This window comes from Podarcis tiliguerta (genome assembly GCF_965153285.1).
Source record: "Podarcis tiliguerta genome assembly, chromosome: 16".
NCBI classification, from domain to species: domain Eukaryota; kingdom Metazoa; phylum Chordata; class Lepidosauria; order Squamata; family Lacertidae; genus Podarcis; species Podarcis tiliguerta.
The window spans coordinates 23,189,860-23,205,533 of record NC_139549.1 but is presented as its reverse complement, the minus strand read 5'-3'; the positions used below and the strand labels follow the sequence as shown (position 1 = coordinate 23,205,533).

At 46.6% G+C, this 15,674-nt stretch overlaps 2 protein-coding genes across 12 annotated transcripts in view; one reads left to right on the top strand and one right to left on the bottom strand.

The window, feature by feature from the left end:
* The window catches only part of HORMAD2 (HORMA domain containing 2), a 55,698-nt gene that overhangs the window by 11,257 nt on the left and 28,767 nt on the right, over positions 1–15,674 (top strand). The gene's annotated exons all lie outside the window — the stretch shown is intronic.
* The window catches only part of LOC310666633 (acyl-CoA dehydrogenase family member 11-like), a 16,381-nt gene extending 707 nt beyond the window's left edge, over positions 1–15,674 (bottom strand). The window contains exons 1-14 of one of the 5 annotated variants that reach the window (XM_083417796.1): positions 14,930–15,674; positions 13,332–13,564; positions 12,716–12,815; positions 11,547–11,664; positions 8,596–8,738; positions 8,116–8,265; positions 7,051–7,145; positions 6,428–6,527; positions 5,490–5,630; positions 4,884–4,976; positions 4,568–4,732; positions 3,087–3,194; positions 1,384–1,555; positions 282–348 (exon numbers count right to left, since the gene is read on the bottom strand). In XM_083417796.1, the coding sequence (XP_083273922.1) occupies positions 282–348; positions 1,384–1,555; positions 3,087–3,194; positions 4,568–4,732; positions 4,884–4,976; positions 5,490–5,630; positions 6,428–6,527; positions 7,051–7,145; positions 8,116–8,265; positions 8,596–8,738; positions 11,547–11,664; positions 12,716–12,745 (1,382 nt within the window). In that variant the 5' untranslated portion in view covers positions 12,746–12,815; positions 13,332–13,564; positions 14,930–15,674. Of the gene's footprint in view, positions 1–281; positions 349–1,383; positions 1,556–3,086; positions 3,195–4,567; positions 4,733–4,883; positions 4,977–5,489; positions 5,631–6,427; positions 6,528–7,050; positions 7,146–8,115; positions 8,266–8,595; positions 8,739–11,546; positions 11,665–12,009; positions 12,115–12,715; positions 12,816–13,331; positions 13,565–14,589; positions 14,878–14,929 lie in introns of those variants that run through there. The other 4 variants (XM_083417797.1, XM_083417799.1, XM_083417800.1 and 1 more) reach the window with 4 other exon arrangements.

Sequence of the window (15,674 nt, the reverse complement as noted above, 5' to 3'; positions counted from 1 at the left end):
CTGGATAGATTTGACTGACCACTCTGAAATGCTTATGTGAGACCACCTCCCACCAATATCACACAGCTCGGTCCTCTCATTATGTCCCTCTCTCGCTTCCCTAAGTGCATACAGCCTGGCTCTCTAGAGCCGTATGAGAGGTTGTCCGACCTAAAGCCTTGACAGCTGCACTGACTTTCAGCATTCCAGGGCCGCCCCCCTTTCTTAAGCAGTTAAAAATATGAATATGTTTGTGCCATCTTAGAAATTGCTTTGGAGGATGGACTAAGCTTATTTAATACCTCTGAGCAGTATAGATGTCTGTGGCTGATGCATTCGGCCTGGCAGCATATTCCAGCAGCAGGACTCCTATGTAAAGCAAATATATAGGTGGTTAACATTACTGAGCTATGGTCCAAGTAACATTATTCTGCTACAGCAGGGAGGGGAAACCTCAGGTTCAGGGGTCAAATATGGCCCTCAAGCACCTCTTAACTTGGCCCTTAAGACTCTCCCTAGACCCACCCCTCACCACCCTTCTGTCATATCCTATTTGCATGTTTAGGCTGGAGCCTAATTGAGCTTCTACTACTAATAATGCTGCTTGCTGGAGGACAGGGGTGCATAGAAGCTACTCAGGTGTATGCCTGAGGTGTGTGCCTGAGGTAGTAGTCAATAGATCAGGTAGTCAAAGGTGGTGGAACTGATAATGGCAGTAATCGGGAGCAACAAGGAAAGGTGCCCTGGTCATTGGTTTCTCTGAAATTACACTGATCACTGGCAGCCTGCTTGCTTAAAACTACAGCAGTTCACACGGGCAGGAGATTGTGCATCCAGCATCTTCTGAAGAATTCCGAGACATGTTCTTAGGAACAATTGCCTCAGTGAAAATAAACTATTCCAGCTTGACGTGCTGGCTTTCCAATAAATTCAGTTCTGTGCTGGTAACTTAAATCTTTTTGATGTCCACTGATTTGGTGCTGCCCTCTTGTGTACTGCTATGTGCCATATGATGTTAGTTGTACTGAGGGAGCCAGACTCTCCTTTGTATCGGGAACTAGAACACATTTTGTGCCTGTCAAAAATCCTCTTTTGATTGTCACTGTATTGGAAACAGCTGTTTTTCAATTATGGATTTCTTCTCCCTATCCCAAAGTAAATTTATTGCATCTTTTACATTAAGACATTTTACTCCTGCCTGAGATGAGTCGCTTGCTACGTGGCTGTGCATCCAGTCAAAAAAATGCCACTTTTTAATCATTGGTCATAGACTCGCAGTGCAGAGTTGGGTTGGAAGATCACCCAGAAATGCCCGGTGATCATAAGCTTCAGCCTACTGCACTGAATTCTACATCATTCTGTAGTAAGCTGGCAAAGTGATTATTTAACAGCATTTTTCATTACCTCCATAGATCCGTGCCAGAGCATAGGCAAAGTCTCTTGCAGACAGCTGCATCCCGGCTTCCCCCTTTAAGCTTATTTTCTGAGTGAACTGTTTGAGTTTGTGGAGAGCATTTTGAACTATTTGCACAGAAATTTCCAGTTCAGAGACGCTAAGTGCCACCTTCAACCTGGCCTGCAAGGAAACCAATCATATGGTAATCAGTGTTTCTCGAAACAGCCAGTACTGTTGTCCAGTCTAAACCATCTTTTCAGCTGTTAGCAAATCTGAACCAAAGTTTACATTTTTTTCTGGACAAGTATGCTGATCTGAACAAGAAAGAGGCTTGGGGTACTTTAAAGGATTTACAGTTGTTAGTATGACAAAAGCGTTTAAGAACTTAAGTCCACTTCATCACATGCGTAAGGGAGTCTGTAGTCCTCCAGCTATTGTTAGACTATACCTATCATTCCTGCAAAGTGCCCATGTCAGCTAGTTGATGGAGACTCCAAATCCCATGTTGCAGCTTCCCAATCACATCTGGAGGGTCATGTCCCCCTCCCTTGTCATAGAACAAACACACATGATGTTAGAGGGAATGAAATATAAAAATTCAGCCGGGATCAAATACGTTAAACCTTGAGTCAGAGCTTTCCAAACTGTTTCGTGACATGTTAGTGTGTCGGCTGCTAGTGTATAAGTGCAACTGGTATAACCTTCCATTTGATAGCATGGCTAAGAATCAAGCCATCTATGCTAGATGTTTTTGTCACCTCTTAATAGTGGCCTGCTCCTCAACCTGTTGCCCTCTGCCTTTCGGACTATAACTCCTGTTAGCCCCAGCCAGCATGATGGTTAAAAGTATAGTGATTTCTGAAATACTTTGGCCCCTATTGCACACATGTCTATTCACAAACTCTAGAAAACAACCGTTCGTCTTTATATTCATGATATTTGAGTTTTGTCTCTTTGAAAACCACTCTAGGGTGCAGCACAGACAAACTGCTGCAATCTCTTCATCACAGCTGAGGGCACAAGAATGGATGTGGCTTATGCACTCCTTTCCACCTTCTGCAATCTTAACAGTGGCTTAATGCAGCCTTCCCCATCATGGTGCCCTACACAAACTAGGCTATGTTCAATGTGTTGGCTTTGGTGTATAAAATCCTATAGACCTAGGGACCACGGTACCTGAACGTTCATCTCACCCCCTATATACCCAGTCAATGATTATGCTCTGGAGGTGAGGGCCTTCTGCAGATGCCATCTTAGCAGGAGGTTCATTCCACACATTGAAACAATATGGCCTTTAGGGATCTGGCACCTGCCCTTTGGAATCTGCTCCCTTTGAACATTATGTGCCACCTCTATTGCCTTTTTGGTACCTGCTGAAGACCTTCCTCTTTCAACAAGCCTTTTAAGTGGATATATTTCCCAGTCTGCATCTGTACTGGAATGGTTTTTAAGATGTTTGATTGTTTTATCGCTTGATTGTTTGCTTGCTTGCTTACTGGGCTCCTTTGGGTGGAAGGATAGAATATAAATTTAACAAAACCACACACACACATACCATCACCCCCTGCCAGCACAACTCTGTTGGCCATGGCTGTTGAGAATTGCAGCCAAAACCATGAGGAAGGCACCAGGTTGGAAGGTAGGCATAGTTTAGAATTACATTTGTAGCAGTGGCATTAACAGTAATGTGTCCTTGTTGAGGAATGCTCACCTGGGCAGTAGAGAAAAATGCATCCAGCACTTTTCCTTGGCTCTTGACTAGGGAGCGCAGAACATCCAGAGAGAGGATATTGGTTGTTCCTTCCCAGATAGTTAGCACCTGTCAGGGAGTCAGAGAAAAGTGGGACAGCAAACAAAATGACAAGGGAAGCCAAAATCTAAGACACTGAGGGAAAGTTGAGATGTTAGACTAGTAATGGATAGAAGAGTAAGAACTGCATGTCACTCCAGATGAAATATCGCTCCTGAAATCTCTGCAATATATCAATCTCTGCCAATCTGTCACCCTCCAGATGTTTTGGACTATAACTCCCACCAGCTCTAGCATTCTATGGCTGTGCTGGCTGGGAATGCTAAGAATTGTAGTCGAAAACAACTGGAGGGCACCAAGCTGGCAAAGCCTGAAGAAAATAAACGTAGAAAGCTGAAAAACAAATTGCCCTTTCTGGTCACAAAATACACTGGTCAGCACGGTTTTGAGTTGGAAAATGGGTAGCAGAGGATGCTGAGCTCTTTCCTAACAGCTGCTTTCTATGATCTGTAATGTTCCCATCCAGACTATATTAACAAGCAGGGAATAGCATGGGGGAGGGGAGAGCAGCAGGCGCATGATTTTTAGGGGGTGTGAGTCACACAGGGATTCCTGTCCCACCTGCCTGCTGCTGGGGGTCTCTCAGCCCTGGCCTGACAGCTGTGTCCCCAGCCCCCTTGCTGAATGTCTGCCTGGCCAGCGTCAGGGTGGGATGGGGATTTGCCAGCCAAGGGTCATGTCGGTCAGCCAGGCTTCTCCCTGCATGGATGGGCAGGGGCGTAGCCCCGCTTGATTCTGGTGGCCAGGGATGAACTAGCACGCAGGCTCCGTGAACCCTCCATGCCCCATGTACATACACTTAGCAGTGTTGGCGGTGAGGGAAACCTGGCATGGTGGGTTCTCTGGGCCCTGCATGTCCGGACCCCGCCCAGTGAACACTTGCCCCCGGCCACCAAAAAAGAACAGAAGACCGCTGTTAACAAGTGAGAGTGGAATGGTGACACGTGCCCCCAGCCCTTCTCTGATGAAATGCAGTCTCCCGGATGTGCTTTGCAATAGAGAAGGGATTGTCAGGTCTTCATTTCATGCGTCTGCAGTGTATCGTGTGATCTGATCTTAACCTGGCCTATATCTAATTTGTAAACAAATATTTTGGGGGTGTTGCTTGATCTAGGGCAGGGTGGACACTGCCCTCCAACTAATATTTTTGAATGCCACTCCCAAATATAGCCTGTTTGTGTTTGCATAACTATTCCTTGATAGTGCTCTTTGTAGCTGAGAACTGGTCCATCTTTCACAATCTGCCAGCTGTGTTCATTTGTTACAGCAGACAGAGGGTTGGGGCATCTCAGGAGACTTCTATCGGCTTACTATAAATATTCATCTTTGAAGAAATAACATTGGCACTAAGGGATTGTAACTAACTCATGATTAACACCTGCCGTTAAATTGAAGTCCCAGGTATTTGGCACATAAATCCAGTTACAAGCTGTAGGGACACAGTTTGAAGCTGCTCTTTCTAAGACATTCTCTATCAACAGCTGGTGCATTCTTAATCCTGGAGAAACAGATGCAGAGAGTACATTTTTGAACTGCAGAACTTTTACCTGAAAGAAGAGTGAAAATAACCAAGATTTTGAAGCCAGTTTTTGTCCCCTGCTCTACCTCAACAGCATTGCTATAGGATATAGGCTGTTGAAAGAAGGAGAAGCTAAGAAAAATGCATTTATTGCAGGGTGTGGGTGTGTGGCTTAATACCTGGACATCCCGTAAAATTCCTGCCAGGCCTGTATCTTCCATGTAGCCCTGGCCTCCAAAACACTCCAGCCCTTCTGAGGTAACCGCAACAGCCTGCAACAAAGACATGTGGTATGTGCACATTCCCATTAACCTTGAACACCCAGAGATCTGCCCCTGGTCTCTGACCATCTCTGACCACTTCATATACACCTAAAGCGCATTACAGACCTGTCAGCAGACTGGGGTGTGGGGAGGTCAAATGCGGCACATTTGCACTATCCCACTTTGCACTGTCTAGAATCTGGGGGTGGGAAAGGCTTGTTGAAAAGAGGATCAAGGCTAAGGGACCACCCTAGGGCAGAAGCCCATACAGGAAAACATCTGAGTAGCTATCATTCCAATATGTTTATAATAGTTCAATTTCTTGAATACGCTTACCCTGGCAGGGTGTTACTATTTCACAACCACTTGGCCATTAAACAATTACCAAGTTTTGTTCTTTCCTTTCTTTTCCTCTTCTCCCCCACAATTAGCATCTGGCTCCTCTGTGAATCCTCCCTTTTTGCTACAGAGCCCAATATGTAACTAAACCATGAAACCAAATTCTAGGCCTTGAAACAGTACTTGTTTCCCAGTGTAAAGTTTGGCAACAGGCATCAGCAGCCTAAGCATGTGCTGGTCTTGCTCAGTGTCCTTCTTGGTTTCTTCCAGTCCAAGCAATTTCCCTATCTCCATCATCAGCAGGAATGCTCCTCGAGCTTGAACCTGCAGGAGCAAGACAGCGTGGGATCATTGGGGCAGGGTGGAGGAGCACACAATGTTCTTACAACAAGTATCAGAAACAAGCAGAAACAAGGATTTCATATTGGGCAAGGGCGGTAGTTGAGTGGCAGAATCCCTGGTTGGCATACAGAAAGTCCCAAGATCAATCCCTGGAATATCCAGGTAGGGCTGGAAGTGTTCCCTGCCTGAAACACTGGAAAGCCAGTGCCAGTTAATATAGACAGTAATTAACTAGATGGAAAACGATGTCTTACTCAGTTTAAGGCAGCTTTCTATGTCTTAAGGATTTTAGCTTAATGGTAGAGCATTTGCCTAGCATGCATTAGGTCCCAAGTCTGATGCCAGACATATCCAGGTAGGGCTGCCTGAAATCCTGGTTCAGTGCCTGATATATCCAGGTTCCCTGCCTGAAATCCTGGAGAGCCATTGCCACCACCTTTGGTCACTTCTTTTTGCAGTTCCACTGGTAAGCTCCCACCCCACCTTGAGACAGAGAAAAACTACAGGCATTTTGCTTTTCTAAGGGAGCTGCTGGATACCACAGAATTTATCTGAGGTCTGAAAAGCACATGGAGCTGAAAGAGGTTGTGAGAAAGAACCTCACTCTTCCAACTTCCTCCTTCGGCTTCATGGGCTTTTCAAGGGAGAAAGAAAAGACCACCTTCACCTCACGACCAAGAGGAACGTGAATGTGGAGAGGAGTCTCATGTGCTTCGTAGGTGGCAGGGGAAGACCTCAAGGGTCAAGGTCAAACAAAACCAGCATCTCCGAATGCTCACCTCCATTCGAGCCAAAGTCTGCATGTGCAAAGGGTGAGCCTTCAGGGGTTTTCCAAAGGCTTCCCTCTTGGTGGCATAATCCCTTGCCAGGGTGATCACTCTGGAGATGGAAGGCAATTTTTAGCTAATTAACTGCAAAGGTCACATGTGAGAAGATATGCTCCAAGGTCGCAAAGGCCACAGCTGTTGAGAGCAGTGACTAACCTGTGGCCTTCCAGATGTTGCTGGACTACAACTTGCACCAGCCCCAGCCAGCGTGGCCAATGGTCAGAAATTATGGGAGCTGTAGTCTAACAACATCTGGAGTGTCTCAGGTTCCTCATTCTTCCTCTGTGTAGACTTCTGATTGAGGTAGCTAATTATAGCTCACAAGCAGTGCTTTTTTTGAGAGATAGTAACATGGAAGTTACCATCTGCACCATACACTGCAAGTACATGATTCTCCCAAAGGAATCCTGGGAACTGTAGTTTACTACCACAATTTGGAAACCGGGAGTTTCTTAACAGCATTTTCACAGCCAACTTCATCTTACTTTAATGCTTATTCAGACAGCAGCATGATTCAAAGAGCCATAATAAAGCCCAAGGGCCCAGTAGGTCTTAGGGAAGAGGACATGAATTACCTTCTCATGTACGCAACTGCACCAATGACATTGTGGATCCTAGTGATGGTCATCATGTTTACAATGGAAGCCACACCCCGGCCCTCTGCAGAGATCTGGAAGCATGAAGCAGAAAAAGCCAGAATAAGGTTAATTAGCATGGTCTGGATTGCTTTCTCTCATGTTCTCCCTGGGGCATAAAAGCCTATAATAACCTTTCCGCCTGCCCGTAACTCCTAAGCAGAGCAGTGGGAACTCTGCACAAATTCTTCAGTCAAGAAATACGTACACACAGCACAGTTGCATAGATACATATCTAGCCATTAGGAAGGGAAGAGCAGCTCATAGGGTATAAACAACAGGAATGGGGTGAGGGGGCAGCTCAGTAAGCAAAACAAACCTGAAACATGCTAACAAACGATTGATGCAATTCTTTGGTAAGGATCTGCGTAACAGAAGCAGAAAGGGCACGAAGGCCAAGGAACGAATTTTCAAGGATGCCAGTGGTGGATGGGACCAAAGGCAAAAGTGATCATGGACAATAATCTACTTTCAACACACACACCTCTTTATTCTCCATCCAGACAAAGGCTATTATTGGAGTTCAAGGACACATTCCACCCTGGCCAGAAAAAAAAGCCCTTGGGGTATAAAGTAGGGCCAGTAGGGTGTGTGGCCTGAGGAGTTTTAAAGCCCAGATAGGGAGACCTGGAGCACCGCATTTGGCCTCCAGGTCTGAGGTTTCCCATCTGTGAGGAGATTGTAAGGTAGAGGCCACAGAGTGCATTGGCCTGCTCTTAGTCTTCCTCTGAGTACCATAGTACTCCAGAAGGCATTGTTCAACAGTTTGATGCTGTTTCTTTTTTGCTAGTAACTTGGTTTTCCTAAGGTGGTGGAAATTCTCATCCATGCTGCTTTGGCTGTTAGATGTCTGCTTCTGCACCTGCATGGCAGCTCCATGCATGGGCAAAATCCACAGAAAGCTGCTCTGCTCCAGAGCACCTTCCTTTCATTTGTCTCATACCAGGGAGGTAGAAACTGAGCTTTGGAGGAAGTTTTCCTCCACACCTTTTTCTTTTTGCTCACCTTGAGTGACTTGGCTCCATTTAGGAGGAGCTCTGCAGTGGGCAGTTGCCTTGTGCCCAGCTTGTCTTTCAGCCGTTGTATCTCAATCCCATTCAGCTTCCCTTCCTCATCGCGCATCTTCAGGTAGAACAGAGACAGACCTTTGGAGCCCTGCAGCCGAGAATGCAAAGGTGAGAAACTAGAATGAATGATCAGCTGTTTGGTGATGATACAAGCCCTGCAGGGATTGGCTGTGCTACAGAGTTCTCAGAGCATCTTAGTGCAGCTGATTCCTGCCCAAAGTGGGTCCTACTATAAGCGCTGATCAGCTGATTAACACAGCAAGGCCCAATGGATCATGTGATGGCAGGTGAGTAGCAGGTAAGTGACCCCAACACCTGTCAAAATAGCCAGTGAAGGACCCTGTTTCTCACCCCACTTCCACATTACTGATTACTGCTTGTGAGCTGGTCCTTCAGTTTCCCCAGTTAGGAATCTGACCTGCTGTATTTGTCCATCAGCAGTCATGCTCCTTGCCAGTGTCAAAGTTATATCTGAATCGGTGGCCGAAGTAAACCATTTCAAGCCATGGAGACTGTAGCTGCCATCAGGGAGTTCCAGGGCTACTGTCTCTGTGCCACTAGCTGCAAGAAAAGAACACCCAGTCTTAGCTGCTGCTGATCTTCACAAATAACCAGCACTGGCTTCAAGCTGAAGAAAATCAACATTATCATTCAGCAGTGTAGCGAAAAAAGAAGCTGGCACCTCAGTAACTTTGGGAAAAGGTCATGGCACCTGCTTCATATGCAGAAGTTCCCAGGATCAAATCCCAGCATTTCTAGGTAGGGCTGGCAAAGACCCCTGCCCCAAACCCTGGACAAAAGCTGCCCGTCCCTGTAGATAACACTGACTCTGTATAAGGCAGCTTCCTATGTTCCTAAGGTGAAACATGAGCAATAGGAAAACTTAAGCAGCTACAATGTTTGCAATCCATAGGATTGGTTATATATTACCTTCCCACCAGCAATGTTGCCCTGGTGATTACTATGGGCCTGGCCTATGTGACATAATAATAATAATTTATTACCGTATTTTTCGCACCATTGGACGCACTTTTTCCCTCCTAAAAAGCAAGGGAAAATGTGTGTGCGTCCTATGGAGCGAATGCAAGGGGGAGGCAGGCGGGAAAAGCCCCCAAGAGCCGCACACAAGCTTCGTGCGCTCTTGCGGGCTTTTCTCCAGGAGGGAGAAGGGACTGACTGGCCGCATCTGTCCGTTCTCCCTCCTCGGGGAAAAGCCCCAAAGAGCGGCGCCCTCTTTAAAGGCTGCGTGGCTCCTGCGGGCTTTTCTACGAGGTGGGGGAATCCCCCCACCTCCCAGAAAAGCCAGGAGAAGCCTCGCAGCCCCTTTAAAGAGCGCACGGCTTCTGCGGGAGGTGGGGGAAGCTGCAGCAGATTCCCTCCTCCCGCGCTCCCTTTGAAGCGGCAATGTGGGAGGGGAGCAGCTTACACTCGTGTAAGCAGCTCCTCTCCCACTTTCCTCCTTCAAAGCAACTACGGAGGAGAGAAGGAAGGGGACCATGGATCCTCCGCTGCTCCGTGATTGCTTTGAAGGAGGAAAGTGGGAGGGGAGCAGCTTACACTCGTGTAAGCACCTCCTCTCCCACTTTCCTCCTTCAAAGCAACTGCGGAGGAGGGAAGGAAGGGGACCATGGATCCTCCGCTGCTCACAGGGATTCCTCCGTGATTGCTTTGAATCAGGAAAGTGGGAGGGGAGCAGCTTACACTTGTGTAAGCAGCTCCTCTCCCACTTTCCTCCTTCAAAGCAACTAAGGAGGAGGGAACAAAGGGGACCATGGATCCTCCGCTGCTCACAGGGATTCCTCCGTGATTGCTTTGAATCAGGAAAGTGGGAGGGGAGCAGCTTACACTCGTGTAAACAGCTCCTCTCCCACTTTCCTCCTTCAAAGCAACTACGGAGGAGAGAACAAAGGGGACCATGGATCCTCCGCTGCTCACAGGGATTCCTCCGTGATTGCTTTGAATCAGGAAAGTGGGAGGGGAGCAGCTTACACTTGTGTAAGCAGCTCCTCTCCCACTTTCCTCCTTCAAAGCAACTAAGGAGGAGGGAACAAAGGGGACCATGGATCTTCCGCTGCTCACAGGGATTCCTCCGTGATTGCTTTGAATCAGGAAAGTGGGAGGGGAGCAGCTTACACTCGTGTAAACAGCTCCTCTCCCACTTTCCTCCTTCAAAGCAACTACAGAGGAGAGAACAAAGGGGACCATGGATCCTCCGCTGCTCACAGGGATTCCTCCGTGATTGCTTTGAATCAGGAAAGTGGGAGGGGAGCAGCTTACACTCGTGTAAGCAGCTCCTCTCCCACTTTCCTCCTTCAAAGCAACTAAGGAGGAGGGAACAAAGGGGACCATGCATCCTCTGCTGGCGAATGCAGCAGATTCCCTTCTCCTGGGCTCCCTTTGAAGCAGCAAAGTGGGAGGGGAGCAGCTTACACTTGTGTAAGCAGCTCCTCTCCCACTTTCCTGCTTCAAAGTGGAGGGAATCCAGTGCAGTTGCGAGCAGAGGATCCATGGCTCCGCTTCCTTCCCTCAAAGCAGGGTGCGGGGGTGCAGGGGGGAAAGAGGGCAGGAAATAGAGGCCGGGCAGGAAGACACAACCACACTTTGACCACTGAAAGTCCACCTCAGCCTCCCCAGATTTCCACTGAGATGGCCAGGCTAATCTCGATGGCCATAAGTCAGGCTCAGCATTATTAACTGGACTTAGATAAGCCATGGTTCCCCTTCCTACCCTCCTCCGAGGCTCAATTTAAAGCAGCAAAGTGGACAGGAGCCGCCCGCTTTGCTGCTTTAAATAGTTTAGTGCAACATTTGATTCAGAATATTTTTTTCCGTATTTTCCTCCTCTAAAAACTAGGTGCGCCCTATGGTCAGGTGCGCCCTATGGTGCGAAAAATACGGTATTTATACCACGCCCATCTGGCTGGGTTTCCCCAGAAGCCTGCGGATAGATCTAAGTTCAAGTTTAACAGAATCACATGAGAAAGCATTAGAAACTATCAAATTTTATTCATATAGTCATGGTGGTGCTGTGAGTTAATTGAAGTTTTAAACTGTGAGACTGCACATGCTTAAGAGTATTATCTTTCTTATTACCAGGTTGGTAAACTGTTTTTCATTTGTTCATTTTTCTTTTCAATTGGAAATGTGGAAGCAGTTAAAAGCATGGAATGGAAGAGGTGTTGGGAGAAATGTTAATTGTGCATTTCACAACAGAAGTTATACACAAGGCCATCTAATTGACCTCTCCCCATGCCTCAACAGACCATTAGGCTGATGGTATATAACATTATCTAGCTGCACCACTACTCATTTCTTAAGGCATTTTGTATTGCACTCTGTGTCAGACTTCCCACTTTGGGGCACACTTACCAACATCAGAGCCCCCTCTGCGTTCAGTCATCCACTGGCCAGAAGTCCAGAATTTGGCAGGGTCACGTGATGTCAAGTGGATAAAAGCTTCTTTGAGGGGTTTGGGGATACCTAACGACTGTTGGGAGTTGCAGGAAACAGACGGGAGAAAGAAAAACAAACAGGATTTCCTCTCCTGGTTCCTTCCACAGCAGCCCACAGCTCTTTTGTCCTGTCATTTGTTCCTCCTCCCTCTTTATTCCTCTGCATGCTTTGGGAGACCAGGTGGGACGAGAGCTGGTCTCAGCAGGAGGGGGAGACTCCCTGAATTCTTCAGCACCCTGCTTCATTTCTGTCTCCTGGCCCCATTCCTCTGACACCTCTGAGGCTCAGCTGCCCTTTGCCATAGCCTCTTCCTGCTCACTAAACTCTGTTGCTTATTCAGCTTTCAACACTTTCCTTTGACCCTGCATCATTGTCCTACCACAAATGCCCTGGCTCTGAACCTTCTCTGCCTGGTGGTTCCCTTGCTGGTGCCTCCCACCACTCCTCTGCATCCAACCAGTCCATGGCAGTCTAGCTAGGGCTGGGTGGGCTGCAAAGTCAGGCAAGGGACCTTTCCCACAGAGGTCTTACACAACAACTCCAGATAGTTAGGGTTAGACTTTGATCTTTTAAATTTCAGTGGCACCCTGTGCAAGGCCAAAATTTGGAGCCCCACCCCTGGCCTTTGCCTTCCATTCTGCTCTGTTCACTATGGTGCCCTGTAGGCTCAGAGCCCAGTGTGGTGGAACAAGTTGTGCTGCCAAAGATCTGCCTCTGAGATAATGGCCAAAAGGTTTTTCAGCAGAGTTGGCTGATATGCATCACTTTGGATCTAAGCAGAGCCAGGATGCTACGTATGCACCCGTTTTGCTAACTTCCAATCTGGCCTTATTAGGGAAGGCCTTGGGGAACTGAGGAATATGTCTTATATAGACCATTAGCCTACCTCAGTATTAGTCTAGCAACTCTCCAAAGTTTCTAAATAATAGTGTTGTGGATAGGGGTTTTGTTTTTTGATAAGGGGAACTTATGGGTAGGGCGTTTTACTTTGGTAGCAGCATTCCAGAAATGAACCTCCACCTTAGTCTAATTCAGAACAATGCAATATAGTGATCTACCTGCTGAGCACTGACTTGTGATCTCACCTCTATTACTTTTGCTGCTCCATCAGTCATGGCCAGAGGACATGAAAAAGTACCAGAAGAAGTTGCGAAAAGGTACAGTTAGGCAATCTGATTAATGCGGCTGTGGAGGAGAAACAAAGCCTTGCTGAATTTAGAAATGCCAAGGGAAAAATATATTTGCTATAGAGGGATCTCAGCTGGATTGTAGCTACACAAGAACATAAGAAGAGCTTGGCTAAAGGCCTATCTGTTCTCACATTGGCCAACCAGATGCCTCAATGAGAAGCTCACAAGCAGAACATGAGTACAACAGCAGTCTTCCCACTTCCAATTCCCAGCAAATGGGGTTCAGAGGCTTACTGCCTTCAACAGCGGAGGCAGAACATAGCCATCCTAGCTATTAGCCATTGATAGTAGCCTTACATGAATTTGCCTTGCTGACTTTTAAAGCCATCCAAATCGGTGGCCAATTATTACATGCTGTGGGAGTTCTACTGTGGGAGTGCTTTCATCTAGGAAAGTGTCACTATCCCCACTGTAGGGACATTTCATTTTGAATGGCACTGGAGGTATATGGACATGTTCGCCGCCCTGAAATGTGGCCAACTGAGTCTGAAGGTGTCAACTAAATTTGTACCTCCAGTTAGAGTATCTCCTCTCATAAGCCTCAGCAATCAGCCCCTCCTCAGCCGAGATCTCCTTCATCCTCTTCCAGGCTGGGCAGGTGATAATTTCATCCACACGCCGCCCCCAGGCATCGAACTGCTTAAGTTGTGGAGGGTTTAACTCACACTCTCGTCCCAGGAGATCAATTTCATCCTTCACTCGAGCCCCAAACTGTTCAAGGTCCAAACGTACGTCAGCAAACACCTGCAAAGTAAAAGAATGTGGGCAGATGGACAAGTATGTACAGGTATGTATGTATGTATAAATAAATAAAAAGTAATAATAAATAAAATAATAAAATTAAATAAAATTAAATAAAAACAAAACATCACAGCAAGCAGAACTTAAAACAAAGTATTGGGCTCCCTGTTTGACCTCACCTGTCTCTTGTACTGATCCTTTTAAACTGAGTATTATGTACTGCTGCTATTTGAAATGCGCTTATGTTATAAATAATCAACCCCGCTGCCTGAACTTTTGGACTTTCCTCCGAAACATGGCTTGGGAGACTGTCTTGCACTTTAAAAATTTACTACTTAATAATAATAATAATAATAATAATAATAATTTATTATTTATACCCCGCCCATCTGGCTGCTTTTCCCCAGCCACTCTGGGTGGCTCCCAATCAAGTATTAAAAACAACAGTATTAAATGTTAAAAACTTCCCTGAACAGGGCTGCCTTCAGATGTCTTTTAAAGATAGGATAGCTCCTTATTTCCTTCACATCTGAAGGGTGTTCCACAGGGTGGGTGCCACTACCGCACATACATAACTGCACATACATATTGACCCATACATAGTTCACTTTTCACCTACTTCAACTAGCGAAGTTTGTTTTTAACTGTGGACAGCAGCTTGGGAACAGGGCAAACTGCTGGCTTCTGGCATAACTTTTAAGCAAAGAACAAACACCCATTTGACTTTTAAATCAGTGGAGGGCAAAATACTTTGCTGTAACTCAGGGGAAGAGCATCTGCTTTGCAGACAAAAGGTCCCTAGTTCAATCCCCAATGGTGGCTCCAGGTAGGGCTGGGAAATGTTCCCTGTCCCAACCCCTGGAGAGCTGTTGCCAGTCAAATATACTGAGCTGGTTTGATTCAGTGGAAGCTACCTTCCTATGTAGGGTCAATTAACACAGGTGAGAGAACAGAACCTTTAGCAATGTGCAAAAGATAGTGGTGGCTTGTGCAGTGGTCCTTGGTATAGGAATAGGAATTTTACTAACCTGTCTCTATTTCCATTTGTGAAATATTGGAGGGTATTCAAGGACAGCTTTGGAATTCAGTGTAGGCTGCTACATTTGGATGAATGGGGTGTTGCCCTAAGAGTCTCAGTCTTGCTTTTTTAAAAATCAGAGGAAATAGTCAAATCCATGTAAATTGTCTGTGCAAACGAGCTGAGATTCTTGCATTGTAGGGGGTTGGAAGAGATAACCCTTGGAGTCCCTTCTCATTCTACAATTCTAGGAGTCTCTAGATGTCACAGAACATTTTGTGTGTGCCTGCGCATGCATTAAATATATATCTGTGTGTCTATGTATAGAATATGATATATAAAAAACAGACCTCAGTGGGTAGCTGTGATTTCAAGTAATCCTGAAGAAAAGCATCTTCCTGGTATGGATTTCCAATCCTAGGCTGCTCTTGACAAAAGACCCCAATTTCTTTCCTGGCAAAAAGCTCCCTTGGATGTTGTGAGGAGCATTTTTTATCCATGGCCTCCACTTGCGATTCGCCTCTTGCCCCAAGCTTTGCACTTTTGATTCCCTGCTTGCCCTAAGCTTTGCAACCAAACTTTGCAGTTTGACAGCTTCGGCTTGCAAGGCGTCCACAAGACCAACTTGTCAAAATAAATAAACAAACAAACCAAAAGCCAAAAAGCAAACCAAAAGCGGCCAAAGAAAGAACCTAGCGGGCGCGTTTGTTTCACCTTGAGCCACCTCCCCCTTCCACCAACACGATTAAAAAGTTCAGTAAAGGCGGAAGCCGAAAAGGGGGCGATACTGCGTGCATAAACAAGTTTAGAAAGAGACAGCTCCTCTGCGGGCCAGGAGGCCAATTGCCCCAGACCCCTTTCCCTTGCGCAAGTAGCCGGCAGGGCGAGCCTGAATGGGACCTTGGAAAGGGCTGGCACCTCTTTGAAGGTTTTGGGGAAAGATTGGAGGAGGAGGAGGAGGAAGCGGAACTGGCGGAGCAGACTCCCTCCCTCGACCCGAGCCAACTTCATTTGCAAGAAAATAGGAAGCTGCCCCTTGGTCCATCGAGCTCAGTATTGTCCAGAAACCCTGGCAGCAATCGCTCTCCAGATGCT